This window comes from Lontra canadensis, unplaced genomic scaffold (genome assembly GCF_010015895.1).
Source record: "Lontra canadensis isolate GAN:19392208 unplaced genomic scaffold, GSC_riverotter_1.0 scaffold48, whole genome shotgun sequence".
Lineage (NCBI taxonomy): Eukaryota > Metazoa > Chordata > Mammalia > Carnivora > Mustelidae > Lontra > Lontra canadensis.
Window position 1 is genome coordinate 3,967,720 of NW_022631042.1, and position 24,738 is coordinate 3,992,457.

The window sequence follows — 24,738 nt, forward strand, 5'->3', positions numbered from 1 at the left end:
AGCAGACTCCGTGCTGAGTGCAGAGTCCCTACCGGGGGCTTGATCTCAGGACTCCCGAGATCCCAACCTGAGCCTGAATCAAGAGTCAGATGCTCGATCAGCTGAGCCACCCAGGTGCCCCTTCACAAAATTTTTCTTAAGGAATAAAATATTTGAGTTTTCTCGATTATTTAAATCTTCGTTTCCTAATTTCCTTTTCTCTTGCCGTATAAAAACAAGACTTATGTAATTGTCATTTCTTTTCCTTACATCGGTGAAGCAAACTTAGAACCCAGGGCTCTGACCCTCTGTAAAATAAAAGACAGGAGACATTTGTGAGTTCTGATAAGAGAAGAGTTGAGGCCTCCTGTCTGGTGGTTTAATGAGGAGAGCCAAGCCATGTTTCAGACCACCCTGTCAATTAGCACTCATTAAGACCGTATGCGCTGTTGGCTTCTTAGGGCGATTTGTCCCACTTTGCCATTTACTAACTCTTTGATCTTGGGCAAGTAACTTCACCTCCCTATAGCTCAGTTTCCTTATCTGAAAAGTAGGACGCCATACCTTCAGTATAGATTCTTGGAAGAATGAGAGGATGTTCCCATGACTTGTTCAGAACAGCTCCTCACACTCTGGTGCTCAACGGATATTATCTACTATCCATTGAGTGTCTGCTGTATGCATAGAACTGTGTTAGATATTCTCAGAATACAGAACTACAGGCTGTGGCCTCTCTGCTCCCTGAAATTAAGTATTGCTGGAGAAGAATAATACTAACATAAGACTTATATCAGCGTGTGTGACATTTTGTAGGACAGGCTATGTAAATCTCAGAAACGTAGGGAAAAGAACAATTTCTGAGGCTTTGAGGACTTGGGTCGTCCAGAAGTAGGATCTAAGTACAGACTTGAAGGATGAATTTTGGGAGCTGAGGGGACTTAGGTAATTTCAGGTGAGTGGAAAACACGATTGCCTAACATGACAAAACTGCCATGATTGTGAGGCAGCTGAACTGGCTTGACTGTAGATATTGACCCATACGGGGAATTGGATTGGCCATTTAGAATCCAAATATAATAAACACTTGAGTATTTGGTAGTACTGAAAATATTATGAACACGCAGTTCATAATTCAGACAAGAAGGAAATAAGGACGTTTTTATCAGGACATTACATAATATTCACATGCTTGAATACAGATTGAATAAGTTTTGGGAACAGTGCAATGACTGAAAAAAATACAGATAAACAGTGCAAGGGAAGATCTTCAATAAAACGCATGGAGGTTTAGTAATAAGCAAATAGAAATGCAGTTGATTTTGTTTATAGAATACCAGTAGCAGATTGTGTGGCCCATGTTGGACACCTCCATTGGTCCCAAGCTAGAGGGACGAGACTGGAGGTTGTAACTCACTGGGATAGGGAAGGATAAAAGACTCTCAGGGCCTCAAGAGACCAAATACCTCACAGGAGCACCCCTCCCCCTTCTAGCGAACCATGGAACTTTCATTCATACCTGCCCTAAAGTGTATGGCTCATTGGTTGTCTTGGAAGCTAGAAGCAAATTCCTGGAGTGGAGGCAAAATATATTCACTAAAGAAACAATGAAAAAATTCTTGGATAAAACAAAAATCAATCCAAGATAGTAAAAGAAGTAGGTATGAAGAACCTTTGATCTTTGAGAGTGAGGAATGTGTATATTTATGACACAGATTGAACACACACACACACACACACACACACGCGCGCGCGCGCAGGAACAGCAAAAGGCCAGCAGAAAATGAAGGCAGAGGAACATGAACAGCTTAAAATCTGATTTTAGTGATAACCCCTTCTCCTTTTTCCTACTGTCAAGGACTTTTTACCTTTCCACTGTGATTAGCACGTTCACGTCCCTTTCTGCATTTCTTACAGGATTGACTCTAGATAAAAATGGAATACTAAAGCATTTCACAGGTCTAAACAGCTTTCTAAAAACAGCAGCAGTGTTATTGAAAATGGTTTCAATTGAGAATAATTTCAGGAACTAACATTCCTGGCATAACACCCATCTCACAAAAAATCCTAGATTTAAAGCAGATATCAAGCATACCCCTTTTACACCAAAAAAAAAAAAAAAAAAAGAAAGAATTTAATGATATAGTTATCTACATTATAAGAAATGCCTAGTTAGCAAAATAGTGTGTCTGGGCTATCTACATCTTTGGCTTACTTATGTTATATTTATCCAACTACAGGAACACTGTGGGTGGTTTATTACATAACAAAAAGCAGTGTGGCATTGGTGGGATATTTATAGAAAGTAGAACACTTTTGAAATATATGATCTTATTACTTCAAATTTATGAATAAGCTCTTTATATATACCACCACAACTGAAGTGGTCAGATTGTCAGATCTTGTGATATTCTAATTCTTTCCCAGGTCCACAGGGGATAACTATGTCTCTTACCTCCTTGGGTTAAAAATAAAATTATTTCTCAAGAATAGTGGCATAGGCAGATAATGCTTAGGACAAGGACCTTAGAGGCTGCAGACTTCTCACTCTCTCCCTCCTCCTCACTGTAACAGCCCCCCTCCCTTCCCCTTCTCCTGTGTATCTCGGATTCCTCTTTTGCTTTAGTCTCTATGATAATTGCTAATGGGGTAATTCAAGGAGGGCGTGGAAGAAAGATGGCTGTTTTACTACTCTCTCCTTGCCAATAGCAGTGGGTTCATATACAGCCTTCTCTTTTCTAGAGGACGTACCACATAAAATAGAGCAAGGAAGGACAGTTAGTCTTGGTAGGACCTATTGTAACAATTCTTAGCTATCACTTTGGCTCCATTGTTTCAACCAGTAAAAAGGCAAATTCTTTCTGTAGCATTTAAAACAATTAAATAGATAACTATGTACTTTACAATAGATTAAACGGGGTGTAATTTGTACTGTTCTGAATTTGATGTTCCTGAAATGCATGCAAAATGAAATGGATTACCGTATTTTTTTTTTCTTAAATAAAGAGTTTCCTGAACTAGGCACTACCCTTTTGAAAGCTGTATAGCGGGCAAATCTGATCTCAAAAGGAACAGTATTAATTGCTTGGCAAGTATTTTTCTTTCAAATTTAGTGAAAACTTGACTATCTTATATATATTTGCTTTTAAAATTTGGGCTCTTTCTGTACCATGAAATGAAGTCCAGGATATAAAAGATTATCTTACTAGTGAACAAAATATTTGTCTTAATATTTAGAGATCTCCTAGTGAGTTCTCCAGTATAACATGAGTTTGCAGACATCATCTGTTGACGACATATTCTGCTAGTTGACTCTGAGTTATTGTAGGGGCAGAGAAGGATTATGAGACTATTTTTCCCCCTATGACACTCATTACATACTTGAAAGATTTGGAATGATGAGGTGTTCATTTTAGAGATTTAGTAATCCCCTTATAATAGTCATATTTTGGAAATTTGCTACTTGTTGAAAAGTGGGTGTTTCGTATAGATGCGTAGGTCCAGCAGTTCATTTTTTCTGATGTGGATTGTGGAGAGAACAAGAGATTTAGTAAATCAATCACTTTCTCTACCTAAGTAAAGATAATTGTGCTTCTTAAAGACACAGTAATGCAATTATATTTCATTTTAACACATTTTTCTTTGTATTCGTTAAATATCTCTGTGCCTACTATTTGCACGGCACTGTAATAAAAATAGTGAGGATTCAGTGGTGAATGAGAATAAACGTATATCCATCTAATCTGGAAAGTGTACAGGAGAATAAACACAAAACTCAATTTAAAGGCTTTTGGCGTTTAGTGGATAGAGGAGAAAATCTTTAGTGTGGGAGGTTGTGAAAGGTTCAGTACTTGTGGAATTTATTCCATCACAATGAATGTGGAGGGTTAATTTCAGGGAGAGGTTAGAGAGCAAACGCAGAACATGGAAAAGGACAGCACACATGGGAATGTATGAGGTTCCTTGGTGATTAGAAAATAAACCTTGTTATGGTACGCTTGGGTGGCTCAGTCGGTTAAAAGCCTCTGCCTTCCGCTCAGGTCATGATCCTGGGGTCCTGGGCTTGAACCCTACATCGGGCTCTCTGCTCAACGGGGACCCTGCTTCCTCCTCTCTCTCTGCCTGCCTCTCTGCCTACTTGTGATCTGTGTCAAATAAATAAATAAAATCTTAAAAAAAAAAGGAAAATAAACATTTTTATAAATAAAATACTGTAACATTTTAATGAGATTTTTGGTTGTCTTTGTTATTTAGAATGCATAGAGATCTGGAAATTTTCAGGTCCTTGAATTCACTTGTCCTTCTCCTTCTTTCCTACATGCTGATATCTGCCCCATATTCATCTGAATGCCTTTTTTTCTCTCATCTTTCCCTCTCCAGTCAAGAGATGGTGAAGACATTGACACATTTATGCTGATTAGTACCAGAAAAAGTGATGACCTCCAGTCTAGGGCACATCTTTAAATAACCTCTGGCTAGTGCTCTTTTTAAACGTCCAAATTCCTTTCCAACCACCCTACCTTCATACCTGCTGCTTGTCTCTGAACAGATGACTGTCTCTTCTATTACAAAAGAAATAGACACCAGTAAGTAGAACTGTCTCAGCTTTCTGATCAAGTTGCTCTGGTTATTTCCATTTACCCCAAAGCGTTTATATTTTCCCTCCAATCTCTATGGGGGAGCTATCCTCCCTTCTAGCCATGGATTAGGCTTCTCCTGGGTTATGCTTATTTCTTCACGCGTTCCCCACCTTCATGTTTGGATACGGGGGGTGAGCAGGAACAGCCCTGATCTAGAGCTTCTGAAGGACCTTGCCCCGTCAATACAGTACACGTTCTCTCCTGAATCTTCAGCGTCTCCTTTTCTAGTTGTTGTTCTACTTGTACATGGAAAGATGCCTAAATCTCTCCTATTAAAAAAGAAAAATAAGGGTGCCTGGGTGGCTCAGTTGGTGAAGCATGTGACTTGGCTTAGGTCACGATCTTGGGGTTGTGGAATTGAGCCCTGTGTCGAGCTCCACACTCGGTGGGGAATCCACCTGCTGCACTCCTTCTCCCTTTGCCCCTCCTGCTGCTTGTGCTCTCTCCCTCTCTCAAATAAATAAGTAAAAATCTCAAAAAAGAAAAAAAAAAAAGTACTCCTTGTTCTTCGTTCTTTTCTAGGTACTCTTTGTTTTCCCTTCTTTCCTAGATTCCACACTGTTTCTCTCATTACCCTTACATGTAAGGTTTGGATAAATTTCTCCCACCTTATTTGATGACTCCATAACTACATCCTCTCTCTGGAACTTTTCCTCTTCTCTGGGTTTTGTCATATCACTGCTCTTGGATTCCCTTCTCTTTTGCTACTACTCAGATCCTCTGTCCCTTCTTGTAAATGTTATTTTTCAGAATTCCAGTATTGTGTATTTCCTTCCTTCTGTACACTATCCTTTGGGAGTCAGACGTTGACTTACCTATGTTCTCTATATACACTGGAAACACCAAATCTTTATATTCTTATTGGAAATTGTGAGGACTCCAACCCAGGTCTATTCAGTTGCCTACACATGGATCTCTCAGAAACATGTCTAATTGAACCAATAAAAGCAAACATAATCATGTCCCTCTAAATTGTTCTTTTCTCCTGTGTGTATATCAACATGTCCTATCATTGTTTAACTGAGGAGCTCCATGAATCATTCCTGAATTCCACTCACTGTCTATATCCCGTACTACGTGAAAGCTTGTTGTCCACACTTCAGATTTTTTTTTATTGAGCTCATAGTTTCTTATACTTAGCCTCTCCTCCATTTTTCTCTCTCCTCTTACTACCACTGAGCTGGTTTGAATACTTCTCATTTCTTACTCATCTAGACCTTCCCTTCTTATTTTTCATTTTCCCTCTGAGCCACCATCCTCTTGGCTATCAGAAAAAAACCGGTTTCATCATGTTGATACACACTTGCTGGATCTTGTTACTCTCTAACTCTGCCTTTTCCATGATCTCCTCATAATTTTGGGAATACAATCTAAATGCTTCGGAATGTTATTTAAGACCCTTGCTCTGGCCCATCTGTCTGCCTGAATTTTGTCCCTGCCATGCCTGCTCCCACCCGATGCCATTTGTTGAACTGACCTGGACTTCAGCCATTCTGGCTACTTGTAGTTGCTGTGTGTGCCGTGTTTTGTATTCCCTCTGCCTTCATTTTTTCTTATTTGCCTTCTCAGTTTTGTCAAATTCCACTTGTCTTCCAAATTTCACATCAAGTAGCTATTAGCCCACAGAACCTTCCCTGTCTCCCTGCCCTACTACCTAGTAAACTCTAAGTGATTCTCTGTTGATCCTGAAATGTATCCCACTCATGGGATTCAGGACACATTACCCCAAAACATGATACTGAATATTTTAAGCTGAGGGAGTTTGAGAAATAGCGTGTGCATGAAGGACTTTCTGACCTTCCCCTCATAGGAAGGTTGCCTTCCCTAAACCCAGGGGAGAAGAACATTCTTATCTCTGAAGACAAGGGACAGAGACAAGACTGAATGAATAGGCTTTGTTAAGTTCCCTCTAGTTTACGATACATGGTTCATACTCTTGTCTCCGTGTATCTTCCCTACTTTCTACTCTTTATTGGATTAGCATAAGAATGCTCAGGTTTAACCATTTCTTTGGGTCCCCATTTCCTTATGAAGGTTCTCTTGTCATGTAAAATATGTATAAAATAGATGTCTGGTGTTTTTTTTTTTTCCTTAACTGCCTTTTTTTATAGGGGCCTTCTATTGTCCAAGCATTCTCTAAGTTAAGAACTTAAAAAGGTAGAAGAAAAAGATATTTTTCTTCCCCTACACCACCATGTTTTTGTTCTCTTCTGCCTTTTCCCTGCCAGATCTGATTTCAAGACCAACCACATTGTAAGGCATATATCTTTCATTTCTGCACCTGGTGTTTTTAGTATCTGTTGAATGGGTCAACAGCAAACAAAATCTTCCTTGTGGAGTCCTGTGTTAGTTTCTTATTATATGAAAGGGATATATCCTCTGTAATTTTCTCCAAGATTTCGTAGTAGTTTCTGGGGATATTTGATAAAATAGGGCTTAGTGAGTATATGTATGTACGTGACAGTTTACCCAGAAAGAGAAAGACTGAGAAAGAATCTGCACGTATGAGTGTTTTCCGTTGTGTAATTTTTCACTTTCATGATGAATGGGATCTTTGCTTATTTCTTAGCCATTATAATCTTCAATTCCAGGTTTGAAAGGCATAGTACCTATGAATTTTAGGAAAACCAGGTAACACCCCATATCTATGAAAAATTATCCTTGCTCCCCTGAAGTGTTCTTGACAGCTTGTCATTGATGGCAAGGAGACTGGAGAGGTCCTCCATTGCTTTCAGCCAAAATAAGTTAAACTCGATGAACATTAGCAGTGACAGTACACTCAGGTCTCAAGTTAGAATGCACATTTTGGATCACTTTAGTATAAATCAGAATTCAGGCATGAGGTAATTTTTTTTTTTAATATACTTTGTGTCTTAGTTTCTTAGCTAAAGGGATATATAACACTTCTTACTGTTTGTTGATGTTGGGAATTATTTTTAAGAAGAGCTGATTTATTGTCTCTGGGTCTTAGGACTTGTTCACTAACTGCTTGGAGAAATGAGATAGTCTGATGTGAATTAGCAGATGGCATCAAGGGGGCACCTGGGTGGCTTGGCCAGTTACGAATCTGCCTTCGGCTTAGGTCATGATTTCCACATCCTGGGACCCAATCCTGCTTCAGGATCCCTGCTCAGCCGGGAGTCTGCTTCTCCCTCTCCCTCTTCCTCTGCCTCTCCCTGCTCCTGCTCTCCCCCCCGCCTCAAATAAATAAATAAAATCTTTAAAAAAATGGTGTCAGTGCTCTTTGCTCCTGCCCACTCCCTAAAGTAATTTATTGTTCTGAATGGAAAAATGGAGCACAATTGTATTTATCTAATAATAGTAATAAGAATATTAGAATATTAATATATTAATAAGAATATTAGAATATTAGTTTGTATTTGTAGTATTTTTCAAATGGATTATCAGGAAAGAAGGATTTACTTTGTCATTCAAGCTCCTTCTGGCTGGATTAAGAATCACATTGACCTGAGTCAGATTATCTAGAGAAAATCAAATTTAATAGCATACCTGTGGGGAATCCATACAGACATGGAAATTCCAAAGGCGTTGAGGCTTATTTTATGAGCTGAGGAGGGGAGAGGGGTCTGAGGATACAGAGGTGAGAAACACCATTAGCAGGAAGGTGAGAGGAGATTCCCTATTAGGGAGATAAGTTTCTGAGGTAAAAATTAATCTCTGTTCATAGCTGTCTTCCTTACATAAGTAGGCAGTTGAGGGGGAGGTAAAGAGCTTTTCCTGAATCTACTGGGTTTTGATTGCCTTTGACTCAAAATCGTGTTCTTGCCAAAGTGGCCCATTTTGTACGGGCCTGCCCTTGGCCCCTACAATACGTACCAGCTTACATCAGGAAGTATAATATTAGAATAATGTGACAGCCTTCATTTTAATGGTTCTATAAATTTCTTTCCATACTCTCCTCCTGTTTTACTTATTTATTTATTTATTTTCTTGATAATTAAAAAAATTTTTTTTCTTGATAATTATTTACCTCTTAAGGTTATATTTATAAGCCTGGGTCAATAATTTGTTCTTCCTTATCTTCATTTGTGTGGAAGTATCACCAGCTTTTATGTATTTCATTAGTTAACTAGTTCACTTCACATGTGAGTCAAACCTCTGTGTTTTTCTTTAAAGCATTCCATCCTTTTTCTGTGACTGACTTTGTTTTCCTTGATCCTCTTTAGTTTATCAGTTTATTATCTTTTGTATGTTTATCTGCACCTCATTTAAATCCCTTTTTTACATTATGCTCCCCCCGCCACATTTAATTTTTTAAATTCTGTTACATTTAAATATATCTGACAAAAAGTTGGTAACATTGTATCATTCTTGGAATTCTTATCTTTCCAAGGAAAAGAAAGACAAACATGGTTAAATCTCATGATGGAGCACTAATGAAATACATAGTTAATTTTTAAAACAACAATTTCCTAAACCACTCTTAGATGTGGTCTCTTAAAGGTGGGAGGACACTTGGTCCTAATAAAATTTGAAGAAGTAGAATAAATAGGCAACAGATAGATACACATGTCATGCATATGTAGAGAGAAGTTCAAATTCAAATATAAGTCATTACCTACCATTCTTACTAGTGTTTTCTTATATTTGCATGGGCAGAAAAGAATACATATCATGTGTCTTTTTATAAATAAGAATGAATAAATGCAATATATGAAGGGATTACAAACTATATTGATTTGAATAAGGAACATTGTGTGCTCTTCGGTAATATCTCTAGTGACAGGAAGAAGTAAGACCATTGATTTAAGCTTTCCTAAAATGTCCTGATATCTGTAACTTGTATTTTAAGATCTCCATTTCATTAATCTGAAATATATACATGCAAAGGATTTGAACTGAAATCTTTCAATCATAATTTTAGTGCTCAGAAACATTCCTTTAAAACTTCATCCTTGAACTAAGAATTCAAATCTAAGAGTCTAACTAAGGAAATGAAATACTTCTAAGCTTTACGCCCTAAGATATTTGTTTCTTCATAATTCGTAGTGGTTAAAGCTGATGATATTCTATCTTTTAACAAAAAAGGATGGTCAAATATATTATGGGATATAAAGATAATGGAATATTAAGTGGCCATTAAAATACAGTGTTTATAAAATATTTGTAATGGCATGGGAGAATATTTATCATATGACCTAAAAGCAAACAGAGATGTGAATTTTACATAATATGCTTTCAACCATGTGAAAGAATTTTAAAAGACCAGAACATATCAAAATGTTTGGTGGAATACATCAAAATATTCCCAGTGGTTATCCCTGGGTGATGGAATTATGAGAAATTTAAAATTATTTATGTTTTCTTTTTTCAAATATTCTATATGTAGCACACCCTTGGTATTATATTAAGAATACTTACAAGCTAAAGGGTAAAGTTCAGTTTAGAATATTCTATTTTTTTAGAATATTAAAAATATTTAGAATATTCTATTTAATATAGTAATTAATTAGTAATTAATTATATAAATATATACTATATTATTTAATATAGTGATTAGTAATTAATTATTAATAGAATTCTCATAAAAATTAAGGAAACCTGTACCCTCATATTGGAGAAGACATCTATGGCATTTTCTTTTAGTTTTGTGGCATCTCAGCATCCTGAGAAGCTGACCACTGAAAGTTCATTGGTTTTGTAATTTGAAAGTGGGTTGGAAGGGTGGACATAGTAGGAACTTGGAGGGGGAAGAAAAATATAAAGGCAATTTAATGAATTATCTACAGCACGATTATAGTATGTGTGTGGTTTCAGTTTGCCAGAGATCTGATAGAATGTTGTCTTCTGATTTCTGCAGCATCAAGTCATGGGTGGATAAAATGCAGGAAGACCTGGTCACACTGGCGAAAACAGCAAGCGGAGTCAATCAGCTTGTCGATGTAAGTGACATCCCAAGAACTTTGTTCATCTTTTCCTTGATTTGAATGCTGTCCTACCTTCAAGGAACTGCGCTTCTTCCTCTTCTTTTTTTTTTTTTTTTAAGATTTTATTGATTTATTTGCAAGACAGAGAGATCACAAGTAGGCAGAGAGGGAGGCCGGGTTGGGGGGGGGAGCAGGGTTGTTGCTGAGCAGGGAGCCCGATGTGGGGTTCGATCCCAGGACCTTAGGATCATGACCTGTGCTGAAGGCAGAGGCTTAACCCACTGAGCCACCCAGGCGCTCCATAGGATCTACACTTCTATATTATGAATAGGACATGATTTTTCATGTGAATTGGGTAGTGGGATCAGACAAGGAGCCTTGGTACTGCTAGTTATTATTATTATTATTTTTTAAGATTTTATTTATTTGAGATAGAGACAGAGAGCGTGTGCGAGTGCAGGAGCTGGGGGGCAGGGGCAGAGGGAAAGGGGAGAAGCAGACTCCCCGCTGAGCAGGGAGCCCAGTGTGGGGCTGATCCCAGGACACTCAGATCATGAACTGAGCCAAAGGCAGATGCTTAACCAATGCTTAACTGGTGCCCTGATACTGTTAGTTATTGTGAACAAAAAAAATGCCGTTCCTGAACAATTCATGTAGTGTTCTCCACACACGTTACTGCTTACCTACAGCCTCTCCTTAGGTGAGTTCATGTGATGTATAGATTCCCCTAGAACTCATCTTGGGGTTTTATGTTCCTCTTCTTCAGAGTATATTTTAGAATAGCTCACGCAGTGGTGACTTGAGGTCCTGTGATGGATTCTTTTGAATATCCTCAGTGGGAACACATGTTCTTTCTTTGGGGGTAGATTTTATTTTTAAAAATGGTTGGAAAGTGTTTATAGCTATGTCTAGAGACTAGAGTGAGTCATTGAGATGGGTAATAAAGATTTTTGTGCAAGAAAAGAAGACACTCTAAAATATGGTTTTTCTTACGATTTATGAAATGGCTATGAGAGTCACTCCAAAATGATTCTTGAAAATGATAGCAACATATAAATGATAGTAGAGCATCTTACATAGATTATTTTCCCCAGATAAGAGTGTTTATATGTGTAGGTTTCACAAGATTTAAAAAAAAAAATAATTGTCGGGGCGCCTGGGTGGCTCAGTGGGTTAAAGCCTCTGCCTTCGGCTCTGGTCATGATCTCAGGATCCTGGGATCGAACCCCACATCGGGCTCTCTGCTCAGCAGCGAGCCTGCCTCCTCCTCTCTCTCTGCCTGCCTCTCTGCCTACTTGTGATTTCTGTCTGTCAAATAAATAAATAAAATCTTTAAAAAAAATTGTCATTTCTTTAGAGTCTCACTACTTGTTTTCCAGTTCTAGCAACAATTTGAAAGTACTTTTATCTTGTGTTCTTTGTGATACAATGAGACCTTTTGTTTTCCAAAAATGTGATGAGTCATAGAGGTGAGATATGGTATAAAAGTCAATTCATGGAGGGTATATGAATATTTATCATAGGAATATATATATGTTAGTATTCTTCCCTGGGAGACACTGAAATGTATGGTTACCTCATGTATTGATTGAACTTTATGAAGAAACATACCAAAGTATGTTCAAGAAACTTAAGTATTTGTGAGATAAGGAAAGTTTTGGGACGTGAAAAGTGTTCTTTCTGAATAACAGTGACTAAATGTAATTCTAACCAACACTTATTAAGCACAGATTATGTCTCAGGCTCTGTCCAGGCTGCCAAAAGCTGACAGAGATGCAGTTCCTCTCTGTAGAGGACTGACACTGTAGGACTCAAAAATCCCCCTTTGGAGTGTGAAGATTCCTGAAAGCTACTGTAACCTGATGCTTGGGGTCCTCGATGATTGTCCTTACAGAAAGAGGTGTTAAAATGTCAAGTTGGACAGGATAATAAAGTGAGCCTCTGTCAAAGTGATGGAGTTTGTGGAAATGAGAAAAAAAGAAATGAGAATTGGCAGATTCTGGTTAGAAGTTATATGACTTTCTTTATTGACAGCTTGAGATTAAAAGTAAACTGCTCTTGGGAGCTCTTCTTCCCTCCTCTCCACTGTTTCTGTAGCCTCAAAAACCACTTTCTTGGCTGACCTCACTTCTCCTTTTGATGTTCATCTGTGAACCGTTTTATTGAACCTGCTTTTTGCAATGAATCACTTAAAAAAAAAAACTCACCTGATTTCCATTATGGTTTGTCAAGTATAGATTACTAAGAACAATGCAAATCTTGAATGAATAAATGGCCTAATCTGAATTAGGATTAAAAAAATAGAATGGACAGGAAGAAAGAAAATCCCCACAATGTTCTGTTTATGAGACATGTACCTAATAAAGTGACAAATAAAAAATACAAATAGAAAATTGTATTTTATGTAACAAGGAGCACAGAGAGTGAGCAGAATCTATTATTGGAAAAAGAATTTAAATACTGAGACACACGAAGAGTGTTATTTTGTATAGATAAATGATTCCATATGCCCCTTTCCTTTTGCTTAGAAAGCAAAGGTCCATGATGGAGGCCAAAGGGTTGCGTTTCTTTTTGGCCATGAAAACCTAAAGCACAGAGTAGCTGAAGGGCACCAGAGTTGAGAGTGACTTTATGCAGAGTTTGGGGTTATGAGGTGCACAGTGAGGATCAGAAGTTGAATAGAGAAATTTAGCAGATTCCTAGGTTGATATTTAATATTGTAGAAATGATAATTCTTCCCAAATTATTTAATGGAATTGTTTCTACTGGAATTTAGTACAGCTAAGTTTTTACCTAAAGGCAGCATAGCTAAAATCAGACATCTTTCCAAGTTTATAAAAATGGCTTTCTAGCGTCCTCAAACACTAGCCCAGGGAGGGTTGATAATAATTAAGGCATTGTGTTAATTTAAGTTGGACATTGTATTACTTTGATACATTTATGTATTGCAGTATGGTTATAATGATATGTCATATTACATACCTTTAATACATTATTATTGTCTGTTTTTAACGAACTGTACAAAGACTTTCAGATTATTTCTTCTATTTCTTGAAAAATGCCTTTTATATTTTAATGGGAGTTGAATCTCCAGAAGGCTTTGAGTGGTATGACTGTTTTAACAAAGGGAAGACATTTTATTACTTTTTTTTTTTTTTTTAGATTTTATTTATTTATTTGACCGACAGAGATCACAAGGAGGCAGAGAGGCAGGCAGAGAGAGAGGAGGAAGCAGGCTCCCAGCTGAGCAGAGAGCCCGATGCGGGACTCGATCCCAGGACCCTGGGTTCATGACCTGAGCTGAAGGCAGAGGCTCCAACCCACTGAGCCACCCAGGCGCCCGACATTTTATTACTTTTAAACATAAACACACTGGGGTACCTGGGTGGTTCAGTCGTTAAGCTTCTGCCTTTGGCTCAGGTCATGATCTAAGGGTCCTGGGCTCTCTGCTCGGCAGGGAGCCTGCTCCCCCACCCCCTTCTCTGCCTGCCTCTCTGCCTACTTGTGATCTCTCTGTCAAATAAATAAATAAAATCTTAAAAAAAAATAGAAATAAACATACACACACACATAGACATACAAATTCCTGTAGCTGGCAAATGGAGAGGCTGATCATTATATATTAATGAAGAGATAACATTTAAAAAAAATCAAGATGGTCTAAATCTTAGAAATAAAGTCTTTTTTTTTTTTTTTTTTAGGATTTATTTATATATTTGTTAGAGAAAGAGCTCCAGCACAAGCAGGGGAGGAGGAGGAGCAGAGAAGGGAGAAGCAGACCCCTAACTGAGCAGGGAGCCCGAGGCAATGTGGGACTTGATCCCAAGACCATAGGACCATGACCTGAACTGAAGGCAGACACTTAACTGACTGAGCCACCCAAGCGTCCCGGAAACAAAGTTTTTAACTTTATAAAACATTTACCAGCAACCATTTTTCTCATATAATAAGTTGATAAAATATTTCATGTAAAGATGTACTTAAATTTCAACCAGTATCTAAATTGTCAGGTATTCTGAATTAATAGGTTCTATAATAATGAATTTGTTTTATGAAAAAGATTTTTTTTGCGGGGAGAGGGAGAGAGAGAACGTGCACACATGTTGAGGGAGGGACAGAAGAAGAGGGAGAGAGTTTTTTTTTAGGATTTCATTTATTTATTTATTTGAGAGAGAGAGAGAGAGAGCGGGAGCAAGCAAGCAGGGTGGGGAGGGGAGGGGTAGGGACAAGCAGACTCTGCTGAGTACAGAGTCCCATGCAGGGCTTGAAACCAGGACCCTGAGATCGTGACCTGAGCCGAAATCAAGAGTCCAATACTTAACTGCCCGAGCCACCCAGGTGTCCTTGAGAGAGAGAATCTCACGTAGCCTCCGAGCCCAGCTCGATCCAGATGCTTGATCTCCCAACCCTGAGATCAAGACCTGAGCTGAAATCAAGAGTGGGCTTGATGGACTGACAGAGCCACCCAGGTGCCCCGTGAAAAACTTTTTAAAAGATGGATTGATAAGTACAGACTACTGTTTGCTTTTCTGTAAAATCCACTTCGGAATCTTCAAACGGGGCAAAACAAAATAGAACTCTGCAAAGAGGTCAGAGATCCTCAGCCGCCCCACTTGAGAGGTGCTGCTCCATGGAGGGGGGTGGGCAGGGGAGCAGATCATGATACTGCAAGCAAATCACGAGCGTCTAGGAATTTGTTGTCTCTTTTGTTCTCTTTCTTTGCACTTCCCCCTTTCCCTTTAGGAATCCAAGGCTTTCTCAGGGCCTCCTCTTTATTACCAAAAAAAAAGGATGATGGTTTTCCTTCACATTAAGTCTATAGTAACTCTTTCGTCCCTAAGCAGAACAAATTTGATACTAGGCAGCAGTATGAAGACTGTATTTTGAAAGAGGTAGAGTTTTTCCAAATAGGTCATTCCAAGTACATCTCTTTTCCCTGATGGGGGTCAGATGGGGTGGGGGGGACCCACAGAACCGGACTGAGGTGAGGTACGTGATGTACAAAGGACACAGAATGGAAGGAGGCACCAGTTTGGAGAATCAAGTGAGTGAGGAGCTCCTGACATTTCGTGCCCTGGGTGACTGGGATCCTCACTTGACTGGGGCCCAGGGACAATAAGGACCTGACTTGCTCTATATCTTCTGCTCCCTGTGGCTGGAGGCACAGACATTTGCAGCCTTCTGGACACCACACAAATCCCAAGCCTCTCTGCTACTTTTTCTTCCTTGTTCCTTTCCCATCCTACATATGATACCAGGTTCTCTCACAGGTTTTTGTTTTTGTTTTTGTTTTTAAATGCTTTGTAAGCTTCCGAGACTCATTTTGTGTTTATGGAAGATGCACTGGCTGTTCCTGTATTTATTCCTAACAATATATGCATTTTGAAATCTCTGCCCTCATTATCTGACACTGCCCCATAGTCCACTTCTATTTCAATTTTAATACTGTGTTGGTGGTCTGGGTGTCCAGACTTTTTCTTAACAGAGATTATTGTATCCTTTTAGCTTTCTAATAGAGTTGAAATTATGCCTGTCACCTTGTTTTAAGGCTTTCTTCTTAACTACAAATTCTTTCTGGTCTCTGACATGTTTGGCTAGAATATGCAAGCATATTTAAGAAAATTTGGGGATGGGCACCTGAGTGGCTCAGTTGGTTAAGTGACTGCCTTCTGCTCAGCTCATGTTTCTGGAGTCCCAGGATCGAGTCCTGCATTGGTCTCCCAGCTCCATGGGGAGTCTGCTTCTCCCTCTGACCTTCTCCTTTCTCATGGCCTTTCTCACTTTCTCTCTCTCTCTCTCTCTCAAATAGATAAAATCTTTAAAATATCCCCCAACCCCAGAAGTGTATTTTTGAAGATAAAATCATTCTGCAGTGGCATCATCATAGAACTTGCTGGTTTTTGATTCACTGCCGTGATTTCATAGAGTTATGTTAAAATCAATACCTTCACATTTCAGTGTGCTCTCAAAGCTGTCAATATGAAACGTATCTAAATATTGAGCATTCAGTACTCTTAATTAAGTTAGTATTTACTAAGTGTTTTAAGTGAATAATTTCTTTTCATTAGTAACTAGTGGTATTAACAGACTGATGCTTTTACTTTGACATTGTGGTCACATCACTTATGTCAATAGAATATTCATTTTCTAGGTGGCGGAGAGTTTAGTATATTAATCTGTTTACAAAGGAAGATACTCCAGAGCAGAATGTAATTAATCATTGGTGATTTTGACTTAGGGAATCATCATGGTGCAGAGACAACAAGGACTGGGATCTTCTTTTCTGCTCTGGGGAGTGGGGCTAAGTAGCTTAGCTGGTTGGTGCCAGATGTCCTGTTACCTGCTTGTCAAGTGAGATAGAGCCTAACACTCTCTTCCTTACAGAAATGGTTTAGGGGTAAAAGGGAATATGGAAACCTGAAAGCAATAAAAGATACTATGGAAAAGTTAAATGCAAAATGTAGCTTTATGTTCATATTCCTTTATAAAAGTAACATAATTTATAAAAGTAATAGAACTATTTTGTGAGAATAGTATAATTAATTTTCAGGTACAACTATTTATTGCAATTTCACATTCTGGTTTTATTTATAATTGCCTTATTTTCTCAGTGATGAAATGTAACCAAATGAATTGCCATAATTGCATAGGCAACTTGAGATTATAGTTATTTTAAGGGGAAAATACTTTTTTAAAATCTCTCTAAGTAGACAGAAATCTACTTTGACTGCATATAGTATTATCAGTAGAGAATATGGATTCCCTTTACCCTCCTACTGGAGATTTTAAAGTAAGAAGCTGATTTTTTTTTTTTTTTTAACAGTGTAATTACATTCAATTTCAAAGGTGTGGAATAAACTCTAGGGGATTTCTAATCCCATAGTGACTTTAAGTATTTTATTAACAGCTTTTTCAATGAAGTACTGTGTGTTCATGAACAGTAATAGTAAGAGACTATTACAATGTTTTCTTTTTTACCTTACCAATTTGTACCATTATCAATAATGAACACTTAAGTTATACTAGTACTAGAGGGATGCATGATTATTCATTGTTTTTCCAAATAGCAATCTAATGGCTTGGTAATACTAATTACAGAGAGAATGATGTAATGCTGTCTGTGCCCTTTTCTTGTCTCTGAGCTACACAGTGAAGATGGAAACTAAGAACCGCTAAATGATATAGCCAAGTGGTAGCTTCTCTAGAGTGAAGATGAATGGCATAAAAGACCATTATTTGCTACTGCACCCTCTCGGTATACAACGTGTAGATTCTTATTATTTATTTTTTCTGATGACAGTTATTGTCTTTATATCTAGAGCTGTGGTTCTCAGCCAGGGGCAGTTTTGTCCCCCAGGAGGCATTTGTCAGTGCTTGGAAACATTTGTGATTGTCACAGCTCGTGAAGGGTGGGGGGTGCTCCTGGCTCCTGGCCGAGGATAGGGCTAAACATCTTACAAAACACAGGACATCTTCTCACCACCAAGAGGTATCTGGTGAATATGTCTGTAGCGTTCAGGTTGAAAAACTGCTCTAGAAGCACTGAGACATTTGAGGCAAGGGTAAAGGTGTGGAATTCTTTAAATGAATGTAAATTTGTAAACTTGTCTATCAGCTTTGGTAGGTAGCAGTTTTTCTTTAGAAAAGCCATTTGTTAATAAGGTATAATGGTTAAGAGCAAATTAAACAGTGCCGCTTTTTAAAATTCTTTTGTTGGCAGTAAAATGAATTTGGGTCGTTTGGGGTTAGGGACATTAGGCAAGCAGCTCACTCAGCCTATGGTTAAGTATTTTTTAATTTAACTTTAATGGAATCTAATATGATCTCTTCCACTTCTAATTGCATATGAATTTGCTGCTCAAAATACATACGCAATTCTATATAGCTCCTGATATGCAAAATGAAAGAGGCTAGGTTAAAATAATATCTCCGGGATTAACAAACAAAAGAACCCCAAGTAGCTGGCTTCTTATTTTATGTTTCTTAATGCTTGTTTTAATTCAGGGTACTCATTTAAAAAAAAAATTACAAATATTTTTCTTAAAGATTTTATTTATTTATTTGAGGGGGGAGGGCCAGAGGGGGGATGGAGAGGGACAAGCAGACTTTGCACTGAGCATGTAGCCTGATGCAGGGCTTGATTTGAAGAGCCTGAGATCATGACCTGACCTGAAACCAAAAGTCAGGGGCTTGATCAAGTATGTCCTTAATTCTGAGTATTCTTTCTTTCTTCTTCTTCTTCTTCTTCTTTTTTTTTTTTTTTTTAAGATTTTGTTAGAGAGTAAGAGAGAGCATGGGCAGGGAGGGTCAGAGGAAGAGGGAGGAGTAGACTCTCCACTGACCAGGGAGCCCCCAGCAGGATTCATCTCAGGACCCTGGGATCATGACCTGAGCTGAAGGCATGCGCTTAACTGACTGAGCCACCCAGGCGCCCCTAATTCTGAGTATTCTTGAAGATAAACTTACTCTTCACCTTATGTGTGAAATGTCTCCAAGCTAAAAACTGAAAAATTGTTACTATGCATCTCTTTTTTTGCTCAAGTTAGTCTTTGTTATAGTTTGGTTACTGTGTTGTAGGAATGAGCCCTTATATTGCACTTGCATTTGCAGTTAAATATTAGCACCTGTTCCAATGTGTAGCATGGCGATAGCACAGGCATGTTCATGGTTGTCGCTTGTTCTAGTCCTTCTACCATCTTTTCTTTTTTTCCTTCCCTTCTACCATCTTTAATGCAAGGTTGATAGCGTCACCATCAAATTCTTGTTAATAAGAACTAGAGTATGTAGCAATTTATGCTGTGGAAGGTTCTCCAATTCTGACTTCATTCTTCCTAAATATTCTTCTTAAAGACAGTGTCTCATTTGAAATGTGATATTGTCTCAGCCAAAAAGCTGTATCATATCGAATAGAAAGAATGGAAAGACTAGGGAAATATCGAACTGCTGTGTTTGATTTTTGAATGGCAGTTTGATGTAGTTATCATCAGAAATATATGCACTATGGGGTTGGGGCTGGGTGGCTCAGTGGGTTAAGCATCTGCCTTCAGCTCAGGTCATGATCGCAGGGTCTGGAATCAAGCCCCTCTCGGGCTACCTGCTTAGTGGAGAGCCTGCTTCTCCCTCTCCCTCTGCTTGCCGCTCTTCCTGCTTGTGCTATTCTTCTGTCAAATAAATAAATAAAATCTTAAAAAAAAAGAAATATATGCACTATGAATTCGAGAAAATGATCAATTATGTGTATTCATGTGTATGTGTGTATGTGTGTACAGTTACACGGGTGTGTGTACATACATTCAGAGGATGTTCATAGTAAGCCTATGTTATATTTTGAATTCTTCCTATGTGTTAATTTTCCTAGGAGTTCTGAGCAAGATAGCTTGGAGTTAACTATAAGGTATAAACCATTACCCTGAATATTTTTTTTTCACTTTCAGCATTTTATTTGATTAGATAATTTACATATCTCCCATCCTTCCCTTTAATTTAGTGTGACAACGTTCCATAATAAACTACTTTAAAGGGCAGCTTTGGTCAAGAATGGAATGAAATAGCAAAAACAAAACCAAAAAGACCCAAATCACTGCTGCTTTTAAAAAACCAACACTGTCACCACTTATATTGCTTATATTCAAAGCAAAACACACAAATGAGATATATATATATATAATTTTGTTATTATTGTATTGTATTATTATTATATGTATTTATTATTGTTATTGTATATTGAGATATATATATTATTTTATTATATATTATATATATATATTATTTGACAGAGATCACAAGTAGGCGGAGAGGCAGGCAGAGAGAGAGAGGGGAAGCAGGCTCCCCGCTAGCAGAGAGTCCAGTGTGGGGCTCGATCCCAGGACCCTGGGGTCATGATCCAAGCCAAAGGCAGAGGGTTTAACCCACTGAGCCACCCAGGTGCCCCCCGACAAATGATATTTGCGCAAAACATCATAAGTGTTTCCTTGCGGCTGGCTCTCCTCACTGCATGCCCAGGGCAGGGCTGCATCTGCACATTTGTCAGCTGGTCGGTCTGTCAGTTTGTCATGCTGGATCTGGGAGGCTCACTCAGCTTCACGTTATCAGGAGGCCCTAGATGGAAGACGCTTTATGTCCTGAAATCCCAAACTGTCATGGCTCCCATGGATGCCAGTAGTGCAAAATCTGCAACAATCTCTCTTGTCCACTCGAGTGATGCTCTTCTGGTGCAGCGTCGCCAAGGCTGTGTTGCGGTCCGCAGTCGTGGCCCTCTTGTCCGTGCTGCAGAAGCGATCCATGGCAACTGTGTTGCGCTGGAGGCTCGGGTTTGGAACGTCTAGTTGGGACATGAAAGCCCAGCAGCCGCAGTCATCGTCGTTAAGGAGCATTGGGCAGCGGTCATGGCCTGCTCCGACAACGCTATTCTCTGAGACAAATGACACACTTAGAGGGGTAGGAACTCTGTTTCCAGAGTTGAGACCTGCACGGTTTTGGAGGCATCAGCAACGGATATGGTACTGTCATGAATGACCCAGGCCAGGCAGCTCCCGCTGACAGAGAAGCTGACCCCACGCACCCAGCCACCGGTGCTGCGGCCACCAAACTCGGACATCTGCTGACCAGAAGGCATCTTGCTGCCCCAGGGGATACTGGCTGGCTTTTCACCCACCTCTTGAATGTAGGCAGGAAACACTCTGCCTTTGAAATCACAAGATCCTCCCGCCGGCACAACCTGGCTTGGCTGCCTCTCCAAGCTGAGGCAGGGCCCTGCATTTCATAGCTGCCCATGGTTATGTCTCACTTTGCCTTTCAATCTGTATTTTCCAATAATTCCTTTTACACACACATTCTGATTTCTTTCCTCCCTCATTAACACATGTATCCCTCAAAGTGTGGCTGCAGTCCCATCTTCTTGTCTGTTGTAACCCAGGTGATTGTACTTCCCTCTGAATTCTGACAACACAATTTTCTGGATCTCTTCAGTGGAACACTATTGTTCTTCGTATTTATCATTACCTCATTTTGTGCATTTACTCTATTTTTGGGATCTAATTATCGTTCAGGTGTTGTATTTACATTCCATTATCTAATTGCATAACACCTTACATGGCTTTGTTATTTTTTTAGGTTCAAAATAAATATTAATTTTAAAGTACAAGGAGGAACTTGTAAGTCAGCATTCACATTCTTAGCAAGGTCTGGGGGCAGTAACAACTATCTACTGGTTACTAGTAACTAGTAGTTACTAGTAATTAGTAACTAGTAACTGTGTAGGCACTGTATTATGTGCTGAGCTGTACCAGTGAACGAAGCAGGCAAAAATGTCTGTCTCCTTAAAATTTACATTCCTAAAGGAAATAGGAAATACGTAACAAACATGATAATAAATTATGTTAGATGATGGTTGCATTTGCTCAAAGGTAGCCAAATAGAAATCTCAAGCCATAAAAAGTTCAAAGATAGTAATGTATCTCAGAAAACTGGGTTATAGGAGAAAGGAATTAAAAGTGATCTTTACCAATTGCATTAAATACAACTGACAATGTATTAAAGAGCATTAAAGAGTGAGAGATTTTCAAAACTTGACATTTGTTTCTGAGATTGCATCATTTACTATTTTAATTAAAGAGGAGGAGGGGAGAGTTTGAAGAGATCAGGAGTTAATTAGTAAATATTGCATATTCTTTTATGGCAGTATTCATTTCTTTTTTCTCACCTAATTTTCAATGGAGGAAGGTAGACCTTTTAAAAATCTTCTTTGTTGTTAGTAAAATATATTCTAGCATCAATTCAGATCAGTGACAATAGATATTTTTTACCTTAGATGAAGGATTCTTCACATATCTGAACATCTCTTTCTGTTGGGCAGCTTGTCTGATGATGTAACTTACAATAAATCAAAAGAAGGACTTTATTACACTTGTGAATCATTGCAAAATTTCTTAAGGTAAGGGAACTTTGATCTTTGAAGGTGACCACAAAAGAAGATTATATCATTCTTTTGTGTTAATACATCTTTTAGACACAAGACATTCTCAGTTGCTAGGGAACGAGTAGTCCAAAAGCCCACAAAACACTTAATTAAAGAAGAAAAAAAATATAACGAAGCCATCCCTTATTGCAAAATTTAAGTAAAAGTAAGTGAAATTGATTTTTGAGTCTCTGAAGCAGTTGAGGGAACCGGCATCTCTTTGCTGCTGCATTAGTACTGAAGATGTGAGAACATACCCCTGTTAGCCAGTAAAGACAGTGAAGTGATAATGATGGTGGGAGTTCTGTCCCATTTTCTTTTAATCCCTCTCATTATTATGAGGTAGAATCATATTCATCCAGTTCACATATATTTTTGGACAATGTGTGCGCATCTATTTTGATATTTTTAGCTTTTTCCCTCTAGAATTTCTTCTCAGAATCTCACATTATTGTGAGGGTCATAATAGAAGTCCATTTCATTATTTTGTAAAGTCGAATGGAAATTGTACATTTCTCACAATAGAGCTCATTCTTCCTTGAATGAAATGAATCCAATGAGTAATGAAACGAAGGTGCAAAGTAGTAATTAATAATGTTAATCACCACTTTCAAAGCCTGAGGTCTTTCTTAGCATTTTTACTTTTTGGAAGAGTGAATCACTCGAGGAGCTTATTATAGACTTACTATCCAGAGGCTGATGATTATTGTTACCTCTCAGCTAGGAGCTCTTCACAAATAGTTCATTGTTTTAATTTTCTGTTGTTACTTTGACAAGTCACCCAAAATGTATTGGCTTAAAACACAAATATGTTATTTTACAGCCTATAGATCGGGAAGTCCTTTCCTGGGCTTATGGTCCCCTTTGTCCATCTTCAGAACTGGCAGCATCGGGAGGGTTTCTCCTCATGCTGTGATCTCTCCGGTTTCCTCTTGCATAGTCACGTCCTCCCCTTCCACTTTTCAGGACTCTTGTGATGACATTGGACTCACCAGGATGGTCCAGGATAATCTCTTTCTTTTCAGTTCGCCTGATGAGTAAAATTTCATTTCATCTGCAAACTTAATTCCCCTTTGCCATGTAACAGCATATAGTTCCAGGTCCTGGCAATTAGCAAGTGGGTCCCTCTGGGAGGCCAGTATACCTCCTAGCATAGCCATCCCTCTGGTGCTTAAATATCTGTATGCTGCTTTCCTTCCACTAGTCAGAATTCTGCTTCTTCTGCCCTTGATCCACCTAACTATTGTCCCACATGTGGCAAAAGAATCTGATTGGTTCAGTGTGTTGTCATCATTTATACAGATCTTTTGGACCTGTTGCCTCACAGGTTAGAAGTTAGCTGCTTCTAGATCTGATATGTCAGAAGTAGAAGTTAGCTGCTTCTAGATCTGATATGTCCTGATGCAATTAGTCAGGGGCCAGGGTCAAGGTCATACATTAGAATATTGCTACCCATTTGTAAGGAAACCTGTAGGACTCTTCTTTCATCGGGGACTGTCAAAAGGAAAACTTGTCTCAAAGATGACTGTGGGCATGGCAGAAATCTTGATTGCTTATTCAAGATGAGTTCCATGGGAGGGAAAGGGTTGTCAAAATTTACATATTTAAGACTTAATATGCAGCCATTTCTGTTTCTCTTAAGGGAACTTAACTTATTTAAGACCTGCCATTCTCTCCCCCTGGGGGAAAAAAACTTAGTGGCAGAATTTCAAGGTCTCTCCCAACTCCCTTCCAATAATCTCTGGTGTTCTTAAAAACTTTGCTCCTTGGCATCTGGGTGCAGGGGGAAGCATGTGACAAGATGTGTAGTACATTCGCTGTTTTCTGTGCTCTTGGCATAGATATTGAATATGATTGCTACTAATACTTGGCCAATCTCTTCAGCCTCTTTCGGGCCCCTCAACTGTGGGTGGTTTGCACCATCATCCTTCAGCTGGAACTCAGCTCCCCACTGTCCATCTCTCAAGCTCTGCATTGAAATTCCCTTGATTATCACTGACTTAGTGTCCTAGCAGACAGATTAATTCTGAGCTACCTTTCTTGTTCATCCCAGCAGCCTTTCTTTTTTTTCCATGTCCTGCTGAAGCCAGATGAGATCCTGGGCTGAGTGGTATTACAGATATACTTTGCCTAAACGTGCCACGTTACCATTTCCCCTTCGGCTGCTTTCCCCTGGTCAGTGGTTTGCTCCTTTACGATGTGATCTGGGACCCAAACTGCCTCCACTCTGATACTCTAAAGCCTGAATTTCGGTATTCTCACTAATGCAATGGTTAAT

General features: G+C 38.8%; 1 protein-coding gene and 1 pseudogene across 7 annotated transcripts in view; one reads left to right on the forward strand and one right to left on the reverse strand.

The window, feature by feature from the left end:
• CACNA2D1 (calcium voltage-gated channel auxiliary subunit alpha2delta 1) overlaps window positions 1–24,738 on the forward strand; it is a 496,060-nt gene that overhangs the window by 81,793 nt on the left and 389,529 nt on the right. For all 7 annotated transcript variants that reach the window (XM_032873243.1, XM_032873244.1, XM_032873245.1 and 4 more), the window contains exon 2: window positions 10,438–10,519. In XM_032873243.1, coding sequence (XP_032729134.1) covers window positions 10,438–10,519 — 82 coding nt within the window. The remainder of the gene's footprint in view (window positions 1–10,437; window positions 10,520–24,738) is intronic.
• On the reverse strand, window positions 20,619–24,435 carry LOC116876831 (annotated as a pseudogene).